At 56.0% G+C, this 15409-nt stretch overlaps 1 protein-coding gene across 3 annotated transcripts; it reads right to left on the reverse strand.

Moving 5' to 3' along the window:
• Positions 1-1846: 1846 nt before the first annotated feature.
• SLC35C1 (solute carrier family 35 member C1) lies at positions 1847-14831 on the reverse strand. Of its 3 annotated transcripts, none has more exons than XM_029060896.2 (3): positions 14434-14831; positions 7594-8126; positions 1847-4496 (listed from the first exon to the last, which is right to left on the reverse strand). In XM_029060896.2, the coding sequence occupies exons 2-3, from the start codon at positions 8093-8095 to the stop codon at positions 3937-3939; spliced, it is 1062 nt and encodes a 353-aa protein (XP_028916729.1). In that variant the 5' UTR covers positions 8096-8126; positions 14434-14831; the 3' UTR covers positions 1847-3936. The 3 variants fall into 3 exon arrangements, with proteins under 3 accessions (XP_028916729.1, XP_028916731.1, XP_028916728.1); XM_029060898.2 differs by lacking the exon at positions 14434-14831 and adding an exon at positions 10682-10709; XM_029060895.2 differs by lacking the exon at positions 14434-14831 and having other exon boundaries at positions 7594-8221.
• Between the last annotated feature and the right edge of the window lie 578 nt (positions 14832-15409).

Genomic DNA, 15409 nt, shown 5'->3' on the forward strand with positions numbered 1-15409 from the left:
TGCAGAGCACTGTTCTAAGCACTAGGGTAGATACAGGGTAATCAGGTTGTCCCACGAGGCTCACAGTTAATCCCCATTTTACAGATGAGGGAACTGAGGCCCAGAGAAGTTAAGCGACTTGCCCACAGTCACACAGCTGACAAGTGGCAGAGCCGGGATTTGAACCCATGACTTCTGACTCCCAAGCCCAGGTTCTTTCCACTGAGCCACGCTGCTTCTCTTAACTGAAAGCCCCATCTTGGACACGGGGCTGTGTCTGACTCGATTATATCTTTCCCCAGCACTCAGTACAGTGGTATAGAGTGTTTAATGAATACTATTACTCTTAGGGGAAGGTCCCCATTTCACAGGTACCTAATTTAACAGAATTTATTAGGATCAGAATAGCTTCCCCGCTCTCCAGTGAAGGTTGTCTGGCCATTTGTGGAAGTCATTTCACTTCTCTGGGTCTCAGCCGTCTCATCTGTAAAATGGGACTGAGACTGTGAGCCCTAAATGGGACAAGGAACTGTGTGAAATCCAATTTACTTGTATCCATCCCAGCACTGAGTACAGTGCCTGATGCATAGTAAGAGCTTAATAAATACCACAATTATTATTTGTGAATCCACTGAGGATGGTAAATGCTTAATTATAATAATCACAGCTGGAAGGTGTCTAGAGTCAGACAAACTTCAGCCTCTTCCTTTTGGGTTTTCTCTCTCTCCTGCGTGGGTGGAATAAAGACCTAGAATTACTTCAGGGCATATGTCTTGGGAAGGCCTAAAGTTTTAATATGTTTATAAAAGGGCTCTGCTTTACAAAGTCCTGTGTGGTCTGGTTCTCATCCAAATCCCTTGAAGGTATAACTGCAATTTCTTTCTCCCAAATGTTACTGCACCCTTTCCACTTCCCGGGGATGGTAGGCTGAGTCTCCCCTACGGGTGAGGAAACTGAGGAACAGAGGGAAAGGGATTCATCAGCTGAGAGAGAACCCAGGTCCCTACCTCCTAGCCCCTCTTCCCCCTCCTTCCCACCCCTCACAAACTTGGAGCACCCCGGGGTGAGGCTGGCTCAGAAACAGCAAGACTCTTGGACTCCATCCAGACCTCGTATGCTGTTCTTATTTCCGTGTCCTCATTTCACTTTCAGTTTTAAGGCCCTGAAATGAGATTTAAAGTTAGGTGATATGTTTTTATGCAGGTAAAGAGTTCATGCAAGGCAAAGGGCATGGCCTTATCCCCAGCTTCACCCCTAAGCTCTGTGGAAGTCGGGGAATCTTTGACGGGTGAGCCTAGTTAAAGGCCTACTGGCAGGATTTGGAGGGGATCTGGGGGCGGAAAATGAATGAACGTGGGGGTAGAATGGAATAGAGAGACTGCCATTACCACCCACCTCCTCACCCTGACTTGGAGACCCCAAAATTCAGACAGAAAACAGAAACCACTCCATCCCACTCCCCCCATGTCCTGGTTGGATGCTGATGTGAGGTGGGGGGCACCAGGGCCACATTTTCACTTCAAATGCCCACATAACCTCCACCAGAATTTTGTAAAATAAACCAATTTCCAAATCCCCCATCAGGTTGCATTTCTACACCCTCCCTGTAGTTTCCCACAGGCAGTGTGGAAAGAACACGGGACTGGAAGTCAGAAGACCTAGTTTCTGGTCCCATCTCTACCACCGGTCCGCTGGGTGTAACTTGGGCAAGTCATCTGACCTCTCAGCTTCAGTCTTCTCTGTGCACTGGTGAGAAAAAGAGCCACTCTCCCTAATTCAGAATGTGAGCTCCGAGCGGGACATGGACACTGTGTGGTTAGATTATTTGGCATCTACCCCAAGTAGCACAGATTAAGCACTTACTAAATATCATTATCATCGCATTTTAATAAATCACAAGGAAAAGGAAACAGTCCATTATGTGTAATTCTTAATCAAATGGTATAGAGCGTCTCATCCATCCCTCTCTCCTCCCCTTGGCATTCACTGATTTTCTATTAAACAAGCTCAACAAGTAAACCGGGTCGGACTGACACACACCACCAGTTCCAATATAAAAATCACCCAAATTGAGGGTGGCAAGGTGGGGATTGGGTGCGAGACCCCACCTCGGTGCCACTGACAAGGTGTATGGAGAGGGTTAAGAGTCTGAGTGCCTGGGTTCCTCCCTTAAAGACACAGTACAAAATGCCCTAGTGTTTCAAGAGGGGGGGGGGGTGGGGGGGGGGGTGGTCAAAGAATTGACCGAAGGAGGATGAGCCCAGCTCCTGGGCTCGGAGGGGCCTCCCCTCAACGCTTCCTCAGGGGAACAGAAGTTGGGGGCTCAAATAGGCAAAAGCAGCATTTCAGGTGATGGGATTCAGGAGCCTGGACCCAGGAACACGTCCCCTAAATCCACATGAAGCATCCAGCTGGGGGATTTCGGGTTGCTCTGGAAAGCCCCCCAGGCTCGATCATGCTTTAGTGGTAGGCTTGTAAGGCCTGAGCCGCCCAATTCATTGATTCAATCGTATTTATTGAGCGCTGTGTGCACAGCACTGTACTAAGCACTTGGGAGAATACAACATAACAATAAGCAGACACATTCCCTGCCACATCAAGCTGACAGCATAGTCTAATCCAAAGCAGTAGCAAGCAGAAACCTCAGCTGGCTTTTCAGGGATCTGCTATTGGAGCCAGCAACTCTGGCCTAGGGCTTCATTCATTCAGTAGTATTTATTGAGCGCCGACTATGTGCAGAGCACTGTACTAAGCGCTTGAAATGTACAAATTGAGCGCTTCACTTGCCTGGACCCCAGCCCCCAGGATTCCACCCAGGACAGATGGGCCAAAACTCATGAATGCTGAGGCTCAGAGCCTGCCAGCCCCAGCCAGGGCGGTCTTGGAAGGGGAGCCATCTTTGCCCATGGACATTACCCACAAGGCTGGGGTTTTCCGGGAACTGGGTCCAGAGGCCTACAGAGCTGCAGGTTTGATTTGGGGGAGTGGGGTGGGTGGGGAGGCCTGATTACTGCCCCTTCCTGCCTCTGCTCCTCAGGGTCCCATATCACGACCAAACTACGGCATGTCCTGACCGCACGAATCACCAGCTCTCTCCGATGCACCCCCGCCTCCTCTTCCATTTTGTGGACACTGTCCTCATTTCCTGCCCCTGACAAAGTTTGTGCTTTCCTTCTTACAAGAAGCTTGCTGCTGGCCAAGGAAGCCCTGGGGCGATGGGTGCGTGTCTGTGCCTTTGGCCACTTAACCCTGCCAGCACCAAATTCCCCCAGCAAATACTCCACGCTCACTTCAGGGAGCCCATGCTTGGCGACATCTGGCTCACCACTGGCCTCCCCTCCCCATTTGAACTCCCCCAGCACCCTGCTGCATTCTCATCATGGCCACTCCTGTGTACTGGGGGTGGGGGAAACTGATTCACACACACGCACACCGTGCCAGAGAGCAGCAAGGAAGCTCTCTCAAGAGCTAAGGACGGCGTTCCGCACACAGTAAGTGCTCAATAAACACGGTCGACTGACCGACTGACTTGCGGACAAAGCAGACCGGTACCTGGAGAACGCCCTTTTACTCCAGGTTGCACCATGTGAACCAGCCCTTATGTTTGACCCAATTTGCTTCCCAAGTGGAATGTTCCCCACCGGTCCCTTCTCCCAGGGTGATGGCAGTGGGGAGAAGGGCTCGAAAGGAAGCTGGTAGATTTCCAACGGTGCTTTTAAAAAAAAAAAAACAAAACAAAGGACAGCCCCCTCCTCCACATCAACTCCCTCAACTCCACCCTAGCAGCCTTCTGGTCCAGAGCCCAGACTTCAGTCAAACCCCCTACGAGCCAAGGTCTCCGCATCCACAGACAATACCTTCCCCCACCTTCCTTCATACCCCTGAGTATTTCCCTCTTCCTCTACCCCGACCTGGGACCGGCCCAGACTCGACCCTTTGTGGGGCTAGGGAGTGGGCTCAGACCCCAGTCTCGCCCTTCTCCCCAGCTTTGGGGCCGGGCTCCTCCTGTGCCTTCTTCATCTCCAGCCCCTTGACCCAGGTGTAGGCCGAAGAGCCCCCCAACACCATCATGTTACTCGTCCACCAGAGGAAGCTCTTGGTCTCCTCGTAGGACAGGACCGCCAGCACCGTCTGAGCGCAGGCCTTGGCCGTCCCGGACACGTTGTGGGTCAGGGGGCTGGTGAACTTGATCTGCAGGCCGGTCACGTAGCCGATGGCAAAGCCGAAGAGCCCCCCCAGGGTCATCATGCCCCAGAAGTGGGCGCTGGCCAGCTTGTCGAAGGCGGCGAGAGTGTGAAGCTCCCCCAGCAGCAGGAGGAGGGGCAGGAAGAGGATGCAGGCGTTGACGTTGTTGTAGAAGGTCAGGCGCCAGATGCTACCATCCACGGCCGGGAGCACCTTTTTGGTGAAGATGGCATTGAGCGAGACACAGAGGCTGGCCAGCACTCCAAACAGGGTGCCCGTCCACGACAAGGTACCTTCTGCCCCTTCCTGGTCCACGCCCAGCCAGAAGCCCCCTGCAACCAAAGAGAAGGATAGGGGCGGGTCAGTGTTCAACCAAGAATCTGAGGTCCTCGCTCTTCCACGTGCCCCGGGCGTCGTGGGCAGTGAGGAGAGTATGTCTAGCCAGCATGGCTGCCCTGACATGGACACGGGAGTTGTGAGTGGCAGGCACAGAGGTTGCCTTTTCTAGCCTCGAGGACAGAGGGCCAGATTGAATCTGGCCCCTGGACCAGACCGCAGCTGGCTCTGAGCCGCTCGCTTCCTCTAACTCCTGGGTCGCTGTGACCCCCAAGAGCAACGGCGGGTGGGGGCCTCCATAGGCGTCTGGCTGTGATTCAAGGAATCAATCCTGTCGGAAGAATGGACTGCACCCCACCCTCTGCTCCCAACTCTTCATCATCCGCCCGGAACTGGCTGTGCCAACGACCTTTATGGCTGAACTGGTGGCCCAGCCGGTTAGCCAGTGTGCCTCCTTTCTCAGCGCCCAGGAAGGCATGAAACAAAAATACAAATAAAAGAACCAAGGATCGGGCTCCAAACACTAGTGACCAAGGCTTTGAGGGGCCTGTCACATGGATGGAGATTTACAGAATGAAATGAAGAGAGGGAAGCTTGAACCCCCGGGGCCTACTGGCTGGTGTGTACACCTGGTCCTGCAAGGGGACTGAGACCCAGGGAACCAGTTCCCCCTGCCTTTCCTCCTTGTCAATTGTATTTATTTAGCACTTACTGTGTGCAGAGCACTGTACTAAGCGCTTGGGAGAGTACAATACAACACTATAACAGAGACATTCCCAGCCCACACTGAGCTTAGGGCCTGGAACTTACAGTCTACAGTCTTGTTATGTCCCTGGAGGAAGGCAGGGAACCAGCGTTAGAGGAGAGCCAGCTGGCCTGTTCTCCACGGTAGATGAATTCTAAATTAGGATAAATTAGAGCCATGACTTCAATATGAATTTCCTCCGCTAAATTAGGCTAACCTGGAGCCTTAGTGGGGCAGTGGGGAGTGGTCAGCGTTCTGCGTCCATTCGCTGACCCATGAAATCTTTCCCTCGGGGACATCATCTCCTCATCGGCTACTGCAGTTTCCTCTCAAAACCCAAGCCCGGGGCTCTCCAATTTCCTCAGCAGCTCACCCTTCTTCTCTTCCCCACACCTCCCACGGCGGCGGGACACCAGAGTATCTGTGAAGGCAGCGCCTGGGGTTGGTGGATCTGGGACATTACTTTGGCAGCGGCAGCAGTGAATTTTGCTTAGAGTTGTGTTAAGGCGAGGGAGCCGGGGACATACGGAAGGGCGTGTGTTACTGAGGGGGATTTTCAGGTCAGCCACACCAACGTTCCACAGCTCACCTGGGGAGAGGCCTCCCAGCTCAGGTCAGAAGCTGCTGGGAATCTTTCAGGGCCTTCCCAGCTCCTCGAGAAGTGGGGATTGGGGGCTGCCAGGATTGAGCACACGCTGCACTTCCCCGCTGCACACCCAGTCCTGGATCCAGTCCCCGATGAGCATACGCTCTCACAGCAGTGACCTTCCCTTCTCCAAATCCTCCTCTCGCTGCACTGAATCTGATACTGGACAAGAGAACGAGGCACCTCAAACCCGTTTCACCGGCTGACCGCTCAGCAAACTCCAACAGCTCCCTTGGGCAGAGAAGCAGGAGCCCTTCCCTGGAAAACCAGTCCCATGTCACCCATCCCAGCTCTCCCTGAGGGCTGGTTCCATGACCTCGGTCCCCATATGCCTTGCCCTGGCTGGGGTCTTTAGGGATCATGGTGCAACTGCTGGTGGGAGGGATTCCCTTGAGGGAATAATGATTAATAATAACCCCCAAATGAACCTGGAGTTATGGAGGTCTCCACAGTGCTTCTTTCATCCTAAAAGCAGTGTGGTTTAGCGAACTCTAAGCCAGGCACTGACACCTCCTGTGTGACCTTAGGCAAGTTTTCTTTCTTTTTTTAAATGGTATTTAAGTGCTTACTACGCGCCAGGCACTGTACTAAGCGCTGGGGTTAATAAAAGCTAATCAGATTAGACACAGTTCATGTCCCACATGGCTCTCAAAGTATGAATCCCTATTTTACAGATGAGGTAACTGAGGCACAGAGAAGTGAAGACACTTCCCCAAAGTCACACAGCAGGCAAGTGGCAGAGCGGGGATCAGATCCAGGTACTTCTGACTCCCAAGCCTGCGCCCTACCCATTAGGCCACACTGATTCTCCCAGTTATTCACTTTTCTGCGCCCGTTTCCTCATCTGGAAAATGGGGATTCAACACCCTGCCTTAAGTCACACGTCCTATGTGGAGCAGGGACAACACTGTATCTACCCCAGTGTTGGGCACATAGTAAACGCTCAGCAAATATCACAATCATCATCATTACCGTCATCAACAGCACTGAGTGCCTTCCGTGTGCAGGGCACGGTATGAGAAGCAGCGTGGCTCAGTGGCAAGAGTACGGGCTTGGGAGTCAGAGAACGTGGGTTCTAATCCTTGGGCAAGTCGCTTTTAAATTTCTCTGGGCCTCAGTTACTTCACCTGCAGAATGGGGATTAAAAGTGTGAGCCCCACATGGGACAACCTGATTACCCTTTATCTACCCCAGTGCTCGGAACGGTGCTCGGTACACAGTAGGCGCTTAACAAATACCATAATTATCATCATAAGACCTTGCGAAAGTACACAGGAGATGGAAGACACCATCCCTGCCTCACCAACACGTGTGTGAAAGTGAGGCCTGAGTTACCTTTGCTCCGTCTTGAGATAAAAGGTCACAGATTCCAGGTCCCAGACAGAGTAGCAGATAAGAACCTGGAGGTGGGGCACCACTCCACATGTGCCCATGACCAAGTCCCAATCCTCGGGCTCTCCAATCATATTTATTGAGCGCTCACCTCGTGCAGAGCACCGAGCTGAGCGCTCGGGAGAGTCCGGAACCTCCTGGGCTCCAAAGGGGAGGATGGAAGGCGTGGGGGAGGAAGGCAAGAGGGCGGCCCACCTTCCTGAGAGTCCCACCCCGTGGGACACTTGGTTTTCCATCCCTCTGCACGCCGCACCCCTCCCGGCACTCCCTCTCGCCCTGGGACCTGGGGGGGAGGGGGGGGGTGTCTCACCGATGATGACCCCGCAGGTGAGCAGCGCGTAGAGAGAGGTGGTCTGCTTCAGCAGCAGGTAGGAGAGCAGGACGTTGAAGACGGTGGTGAGGGAGCGGCCCACGTTGTAGAAGGCGACCCCCACGTACTTGAGGCAGAGGTTGTTGAAGCTGATCATGCCGATGAAGACCAGGGAGAGGGGCAGGATGCCGCGGGACACCTTCGGGTCCATGCGCACGGACGGGAAGTCCAGGGTGCCCGGGAAGCAAAGGGCCAGCACACTGAGCCCCTTGCACAGCAGGACCGTCACCAGGCACTGGTAGAAAGTGACGAAGAGGGGGGCGTCCAGGCGGAGGGAGGGGCTGTCCAGCAGGTACTTGTTCAGGAAGACCATGGTGATGGAGACGAACCAGTACAGGGACACCACCAGGGCGATCTGCAAGGCCCGCAGGAGGAAGGGCTTCTCCTTGCCGGGGTCATCCTCCTCCTCCCCGGGGGGGTCCGAGTCACCCGTCAGGGCCATCCTCAGGATCCCGGAGCGCTTCAGGGGGGTCCTGTTCATGGCGGAGCGGGGAGAGGGTCAGCCCACGAGGCACGGGATGGGGGGGAGGTGCCTACGGGCGGGGGCAAGGCGGGCAGCAGGAGGGGCGAGGGTGGAGGGGAAGGGCAGGGGGCGGAAAGGGACGAGGGTGGAGGGGTGGAAAGGGATGAGGGCGGAGGAGCAGAGCGGGGGGGGCAGAAAGGGGTGAAGGGGGAGGGGCAGGGCAGGAGGGGGGGAAAGAGATGGGGGAGGGGCAGGGCAGGAAAGGGGAAAGGGATGAGGGAGGAGGGGCAGGGCAGGAGGGGGGAAAGGGATGAGGGGGGAGGGACAGGGCAGGAGAGGGGAAAGGGATGAGGGGGGAGGGGCAGGGCGGGGGGGTGGAAAGGGATGAGGGGGGAAGGGCAGGCCACCGGGGGCAGAAAGGGATAAGGGTGGAGGAGCAGGGCGGGGGGGGGGAGGAGAGGGATGAGGGTGGAGGGGCAGGGCAGGAAGGGGGAAAGGGATGAGGGTAGAGGGGCAGGGTGGGGGGGGGGCGGAAAGGGATGAGGGTGGAGGGGCAGGACAGGCGGGTGGAAAGGAGCAAGGGAGGGTTAAAGAAAAAAAAAGGTGCAGCGGGCAAACACGCAGACAGGAGCGGGGCGGCAAGGCAGGAGGGGCAATGCCCCGAATAGCGGGCTGGGTGGCTGGGGGGGCGGGGCCCGCCCCCAGCAGAGGGTCAGGGCCTGCCCCCTCGGGGGGCACAGCTGGGGGGCGGGGGGGGGGGGGGGGCACGGCCCGGGGCCCGCTGCTCGGCCGCCGCCGACGGGAAACACTTCCCGCCCTGTGCCCGCCCTTAAAGGGGCCGCGCTCCCGCGCTCTTAAAGGGACAGCGCCCGCCCGCTCCCTTAAAGGGACAGAGGTCGTCCGGCCTCCCGCCCAGGCTTTCCCTTTCTCTGAAATAGAAAACGCCCCTGCTTCGCACAGAGTAAGCGCCTAACAAATGCCATTATTATCCTTATTATTATTATTTTATCATCATTATTATTAAAGGGACAGCACCCGGACACCCACCCTCTCCCTTAAAGCAGCAGCGTGGCTCAGTGGAAACAGCCCGGGCTGGGGAGTCAGAGGTCATGGGTTCAAATCCCGGCTCAGCCTCTTGTCAGCTGTGTGACGCTGGGTCAGTCACTTGACTTCTCTGGGCCTCAGTGACCCCCATCTGTAAAACGGGGAGTAGGACCGTGAGCCCCACGGGGGACAACCTGATCACCCTGTATCCCCCCCGGCGCTTAGAACGGTGTTTGGCGCATAGTAAGCCCTTCATAAATATCTATTATTATTATCATTAAGGAGCCAGAACCCCAGGCATCCTTCGCCCAGCGTTTCCCACTCCCTTAAAGACGGTTCCTCGATAGCATTCATTCATTCGACAGGATTTACTGAGCGCCGCCTATGTGCAGAGCACTGCACTAAGCGCTCGGAACGTACAAATCGGCAACAGATAGAGACAGTCCCTGCCCCATGACGGGCTTACGGTCTAATCAGCCCTCCTGGCTCTCTTCAAGAAGCGGCGTGGCTCAGTGGAAAGAGCCCGGGCTTGGGAGTCGGAGGTCACGGGTTCTAATCCCCCTCCACCGCGAGTCAGCTGTGTGACCTTAGGCGAGTCACTTCACTTCTCTGTGCCTCAGTTCCCTCATCTGGAAAATGGGGATGAAGACTGTGAGCCCCACGTGGGACCACCTGATTCTCCCGGGTCTCCCCCCCAGCGCTTAGAACAGTGCTCTGCACAGAGTAAGCGCTTAACAAATACCAACATTATTCGTCTTAAAGGGACGGCATCAGGACGGCCTCCCTACCAGCGTTTCCCCTCCCTTAAAGGGGGCAGCCACCCCACCCTACTATCCCTGCTCCCTTAAAGAAACAGCTCCTCGACAGCCCCCTCCCCTTCGTGGAAAGAGCACGGGCTTTGGAGTCAGGGCTCATGAGTTCGAATCCCGGCTCTGCCACTTGTCGGCTGTGTGACTGTGGGCGAGTCACTTCACTTCTCCGGGCCTCAGTTCCCTCCTCTGTAAAATGGGGATGAAGACTGTGAGCCCCACGTGGGACAGCCTGATTCCCCTAGGTCTACCCCAGCGCTTAGAACAGTGCTCGGCACAGAGTAAGCGCTTAACAAATACCAACATTATTATTCTCTTAAAGAGACAGCGCCCAGCATCAGCCCTCCCCGCAGGCCCCCGGCCCTGCGTTCCCCGCTCCCTTAGAGAGACGGCTCCCTTATTCATTCATCCATCCATCCATTCATTCATTAGTATTTACTGAGCGCTTACTATGTGCAGAGCACTGTACTAAGCGCTTGGGATGAACAGGTCGGCAACAGACAGAGACGGCCCCTGCCCTTTGACGGGCTTACGGTCTAATGGGGGGAGACGGACAGACGAGAACAACTGCAATAACAGCTCTTCGACAGTCGCCCTCTCCCTTAAAGGGACAGTCGCCCACCCTACGAGCCATGCTCCCTTAAAGAGACAGCACCAGGAAAGCCACCCCTCCTACGAGCTCTGCAGAGCCAGCTCCTCGACAGCCACTCACCTTACGAGCCATGCTCCCTTAAAGAGAAGCAGCGTGGCTCAGCGGAAAGAGCATGGGCTTTGGAGTCGGAGGTCATGAGTTCGAATCCCAGCTCTGCCACTGGTCAGCCGGGTGACTGTGGGCAAGTCACTTCACTTCTCGGGGGCCTCGGTGACCTCCTCTGTAAAATGGGGATGAAGACTGGGAGCCCCACGTGGGACAACCTGATTCCCCCGTGTCTCCCCCAGCGCTTAGAGCAGTGCTCTGCACATAGTAAGCGCTTAACAAATACCAACATGATTATTATTATTATTATTAAAGAGACAGTTCCTCGACAGCCGCCCTCAGTTCCTTTAAAGAGACAGCTCCTCGACAGCAGCCCTTCCCCCCCTTAAAGAGAGAGCGCACGAGAGCCTCCCTGACGTTTCCCCTTCCCTTAAAGGGACAGTCACCCACCCTACGAGCCATGCTCCCTTAAAGAGACAGCTCCTCGCCATCCTCCACCTCCCTTAAAGGGACAGCCTCCCACCCTACGAGCCATGCTCCCTTAAAGAGACAGTTCCTCGCCGGCCGCCCTCTCAGTTCCTTTAAAGAGACAGCACCCGGACAACCGCCCGCCCTGCCCTCGCCGCTCCCCTAAAGACAGAGCTCCCCGACAGCAGCACTCCTGGTCCTTTAAGGAGACAGAACCCGGGCAGCCGAGTGCTCCCTTAAAGGGACAGCACCCGGAAAGCCGCCCCATCTAGGAGCTATGCTCCCTTAAAGAGACAGCTCCTCGACGCTCTCTCCCTTAAAGGGACAGCCACTCACCCTACGAGCCATGCTCCCTTAAAGAGACAGCTCCTCGACAGCCGCTCTCTCCCTTAAAGGGACAGTCACCCACCCTACGGGCCATGCTCCCTTAAAGAGACAGCTCCTCGACAGCCGCTCTCTCCCTTAAAGGGACAGTCACCCACCCTACGGGCCATGCTCCCTTAAAGAGACAGCTCCTCGACAGCCGCTCTCTCCCTTAAAGGGACAGCCACTCACCCTATGAGCCATGCTCCCTTAAAGAGACAGCTCCTCGACAGCCGCTCTCTCCCTTAAAGGGACAGCCACTCACCCTACGAGCCATGCTCCCTTAAAGAGACAGTTCCTCGACAGCAGCCCTCTCAGTTCCTTTAAAGAGACAGCACTGGGGCAGCCGCCCCACCTACGGGCCATGCTCCCTTAAAGAGACAGCTCCCCGACAGCAGCACTCCTAGTCCTTTAAAGAGACAGAACCCGGGCAGCCGAGCGTGGCTCAGTGGAAAGAGCATGGGCTTTGGAGTCAGAGGTCATGAGTTCGAATCCCAGCTCTGCCACTTGTCAGCCGTGTGACTGTGGGCGAGTCACTTAACTTCTCTGGGCCTCAGTTCCCTCATCTGTAAAATGGGGATTAAGACTGTGAGCCCCACATGGGACAACCTGATTCCCCTAGGTCTAGCACATAGTAAGCGCTTAACAAATACCAACATTATTATTATTATTATTATTAACTGCTCCCTTAAAGGGACAGCACCCGGAAAGCCGCCCCACCCACGAGCTCTGCTCCCTTAAAGAGACAGCTCCTCGACAGCCGCTCTCTCCCTTAAAGGGACAGTCACCCACCCTACGAGCCATGCTCCCTTAAAGAGACAGTTCCTCGACAGCCCCCTCAGTTCCTTTAAAGAGACAGCACCCGGCCAGCCGCCCCACCTACGAGCCATGCTCCCTTAAAGAGACAGCTCCTCCATAGCAGCGTCCCCCCCCCCCCTTAAAGAGATAACGCACTGAGAGCCTCCCGCTCAGCGTTTCCCCCTCCCTTAAAGAGACAGAGACCCGGCAGCAGCCTTCCCCGTCCCCTTAAAGCGTCAGCTCCCCGACAGCCTCTCACCCTACGGGCCATGCTCCCTTAAAGCCATGCTCAGTGGAAAGAGCCCGGGCTTGGGAGTCAGAGGTCATGGGTTCGACTCCCGGCTCTGCCACTTGGCAGCTGGGTGACTGTGGGCGAGTCGCTTCACTTCTCTGGGCCTCAGTGACCTCATCTGGAAAAGGGGGATGAATAATAATAATAATGTTGGTATTTGTTAAGCGCTTACTATGTGCAGAGCACTGTTCTAAGCGCTGGGGTAGACACGGGGGAATCGGGATGTCCCACGTGGGGCTCCCAGTCTTCAGCCCCATTTTCCAGATGAGGGAACTGAGGCCCAGAGAAGTGAAGCGACTCGCCCACAGTCACCCAGCTGACAAGAGACCGTGAGCCCTACGTGGGACCACCTGATGACCCTGTATCTCCCCCAGCGCTTAGAACAGTGCTCGGCACATCGTAAGCGCTTAACAAATACCAGCATTATAACAAATACAAATATTATTATTAAAGAAACAGCTCTAAAGCCCCCCCCCCCCCCCAGCTCCCTTAAAGGGACAGCACTCGAGCAGCCTCCCGCTCCCTTAAAGGGACAGCCGTCCACCGTAGGAGCCATGCTCCCTTAAAGAGACAGCTCCTCCACAGCCGCCCTCCCCTCTCTCTTAAAGAGGCAGCACTCGGTCATCCTCCCCTCCAGCGCGTCCCCTCCCTTAAAGACACAGCGCCCAATTGCAGCCCTCCCCGTCCCTTAAAGAGACAGCACCCGGACGGCATGGCCGTCCCTTAAAGGGACAGTCCCTTAAAGGGACAGTCCCTTACAGGGAATGCCCAGGCCCTTAAAGGGACAGCCGCCCACCCTACGAGCCATGCTCCCTTAAAGAGACAGCACCCGCACAGCCCCACCCCATCCTCTTAAAGGGACAGCACCCGGGCAGCCCCCCTCCCTACAGAGCCATGCTCCCTTTAAGAGACAGCTCCTTCACGGCCGCCCTCCCCTCCCTCTTAAAGAGATAGAACTCGGACATCCTCCTCCCCCACCGTTTCCCCTCTCTTAAAGACACAGCGCCCAGGAGCAGCCTTCCCCGTCCCCTTAAAGGGACAGACGCCCTCCCCACGAACCATGCTCCCTTAAAGAGACAGCTCCTCCACAGCCGCCCTCCCCTCTCTCTTAAAGAGACAGAACTCGGTCATCCTCCCGCCCAGCGTGTCCCCTCCCTTAAAGACACAGCGCCCAATTGCTGCCCTCCCCGTCCCTTAAAGAGACAGCACCCGGATAACATGGCTGTCCCTTAGAGGGACAGCCCCTTAGAGGGACAGTCCCTTAGAGGGACAGCCCCTTAAAGGGACAGTCCCTTAAAGGGACAGTCCCTTAAGGGAATGCCCGCGCCCTTCAAGGGACAGGCGCCCATCCTACAAGCCATGCTCCCTTAAAGAGACAGCTCCTCGACAGCCGCCCTCCCCACCCTCTTCAAGGGACAGTGGATCCACTGAACGCTGATTGTGTGCGGAACACTGTACTAAACGCTTGCCAAGCACGAGACAGCAACAGAGACATCCCTGCCCACAACGACCTCACAGGTCGGGGGGGGGCGGGGAGGGGGGAGAGAGAGACATTAAAACGAGTAAACAGGCATCAATCTAAATACAGATCGTTCTGATAGTAATGGTATTTGTTAAGCGCTTACTGTGGGCCAAGCACTGGATGCAAATACACACAAGTGCCGTGGGGCGGGGGGAGCAGAGGGAGGGGGAGCTGAGGAAATGGGGGGGCTTAGTCTGGGAAGGCTTCTCGGAGGAGGTGCGCCTTCAGTAAGGCTCTGAAGGCGGGGAGAGGGATTCCTCCTCCGGCGGCTACCTCTGCCCGGCCGTAGCCCCTCCCTCGCCCGCCCTGGGCCCGGCTACCTACCGGGCTAGCGGCCCTCCGCTCAGCTCCCTCCCGACGGGGCTGCAACCTGCCAGACCTCGAAGCTGCACCCGCAAGGCTCCGGAGCTGCAGCTGCAAAGCCCCGGAGCTGCAGCTGCAAAGCCCCGGGGCTGCACTTGCTAAGCTCCGCGGCCGCACCTGCTAAGCCCCGGAGCTGTACCTGCAAAGCCTCGGAGCTGCACTGCAAAGCCTCGGAGCGGCACTGCAAGGCCCCGGAGCTGCCCTTGCAAAGCCCCGGGGCTGCACCGCCAAGCCCCGGAGCTGCACCTGCAAAGCCCCGGAGCTGCACCTGCAAGGCTCCGGAGCTGCACCTGCAAAGCCCCGGAGCTGCACCGCCAGGCCCCGGAGCTGCACCTGCAAAGCCCCGGAGCTGCACCGCAAGGCCCCGGAGCTGCACCTGCAAAGCCCCGGACCTGCACCTGCAGGGGCTCCGCCTCCTCTCCCCGCCCCGGGCCTGTTCCTGCTTCCTGCTCCTCCGGTCTCCCGCCTGGACGCCGCCCCTCTCGCTCCCCGGTCCCCTCCTAAGAAGAATAATTCCTTCATTCAGTCGTATTTATTGAGCGCTTACTGTGTGCAGAGCAGTCTACTAAGCGCTTGGAAAGTACAACCCAGAGACAAAGAGAGACAACCCCTGCCCACACCAGGCTCACGGTCTAGACGAGGGGCGAGACAGATATCGAATAAATAAGAATTAAGGATATATACCTAGCGAAACAAGTAAACAGGCATCAATAGAAATAGAATTCTAGATCTACATACGTCAAAACAAGTAAACAGGCATAATACGAATAAATAAGAATCAAAGATATATACCTAGGGAAACAAGTAAACAGGCATCAATAGAAATAGAATTCTAGATCTACATACGTCAAAACTAGTAAACAGGCATAATACGAATAAATAAGAATCAAAGATATAAACCTATGGAAACAAGTAAACAGGCATCAATAGAAATAGA

The sequence above is a fragment of the Ornithorhynchus anatinus genome, chromosome 3 (assembly GCF_004115215.2).
Source record: "Ornithorhynchus anatinus isolate Pmale09 chromosome 3, mOrnAna1.pri.v4, whole genome shotgun sequence".
Lineage (NCBI taxonomy): Eukaryota > Metazoa > Chordata > Mammalia > Monotremata > Ornithorhynchidae > Ornithorhynchus > Ornithorhynchus anatinus.

Bases quoted from the DNA above. Each gene is read 5' to 3' on its own strand.
- SLC35C1 (XM_029060895.2), bottom strand. From the start codon at position 8,134: ATGAACAGGACCCCCCTGAAGCGCTCCGGGATCCTGAGGATGGCCCTG. The intron at 4,497-7,593 runs GTGAGACACCCC...CTTTGGTTGCAG, and splicing joins CACCTGCGGGGTCATCATCG to GGGGCTTCTGGCTGGGCGTG.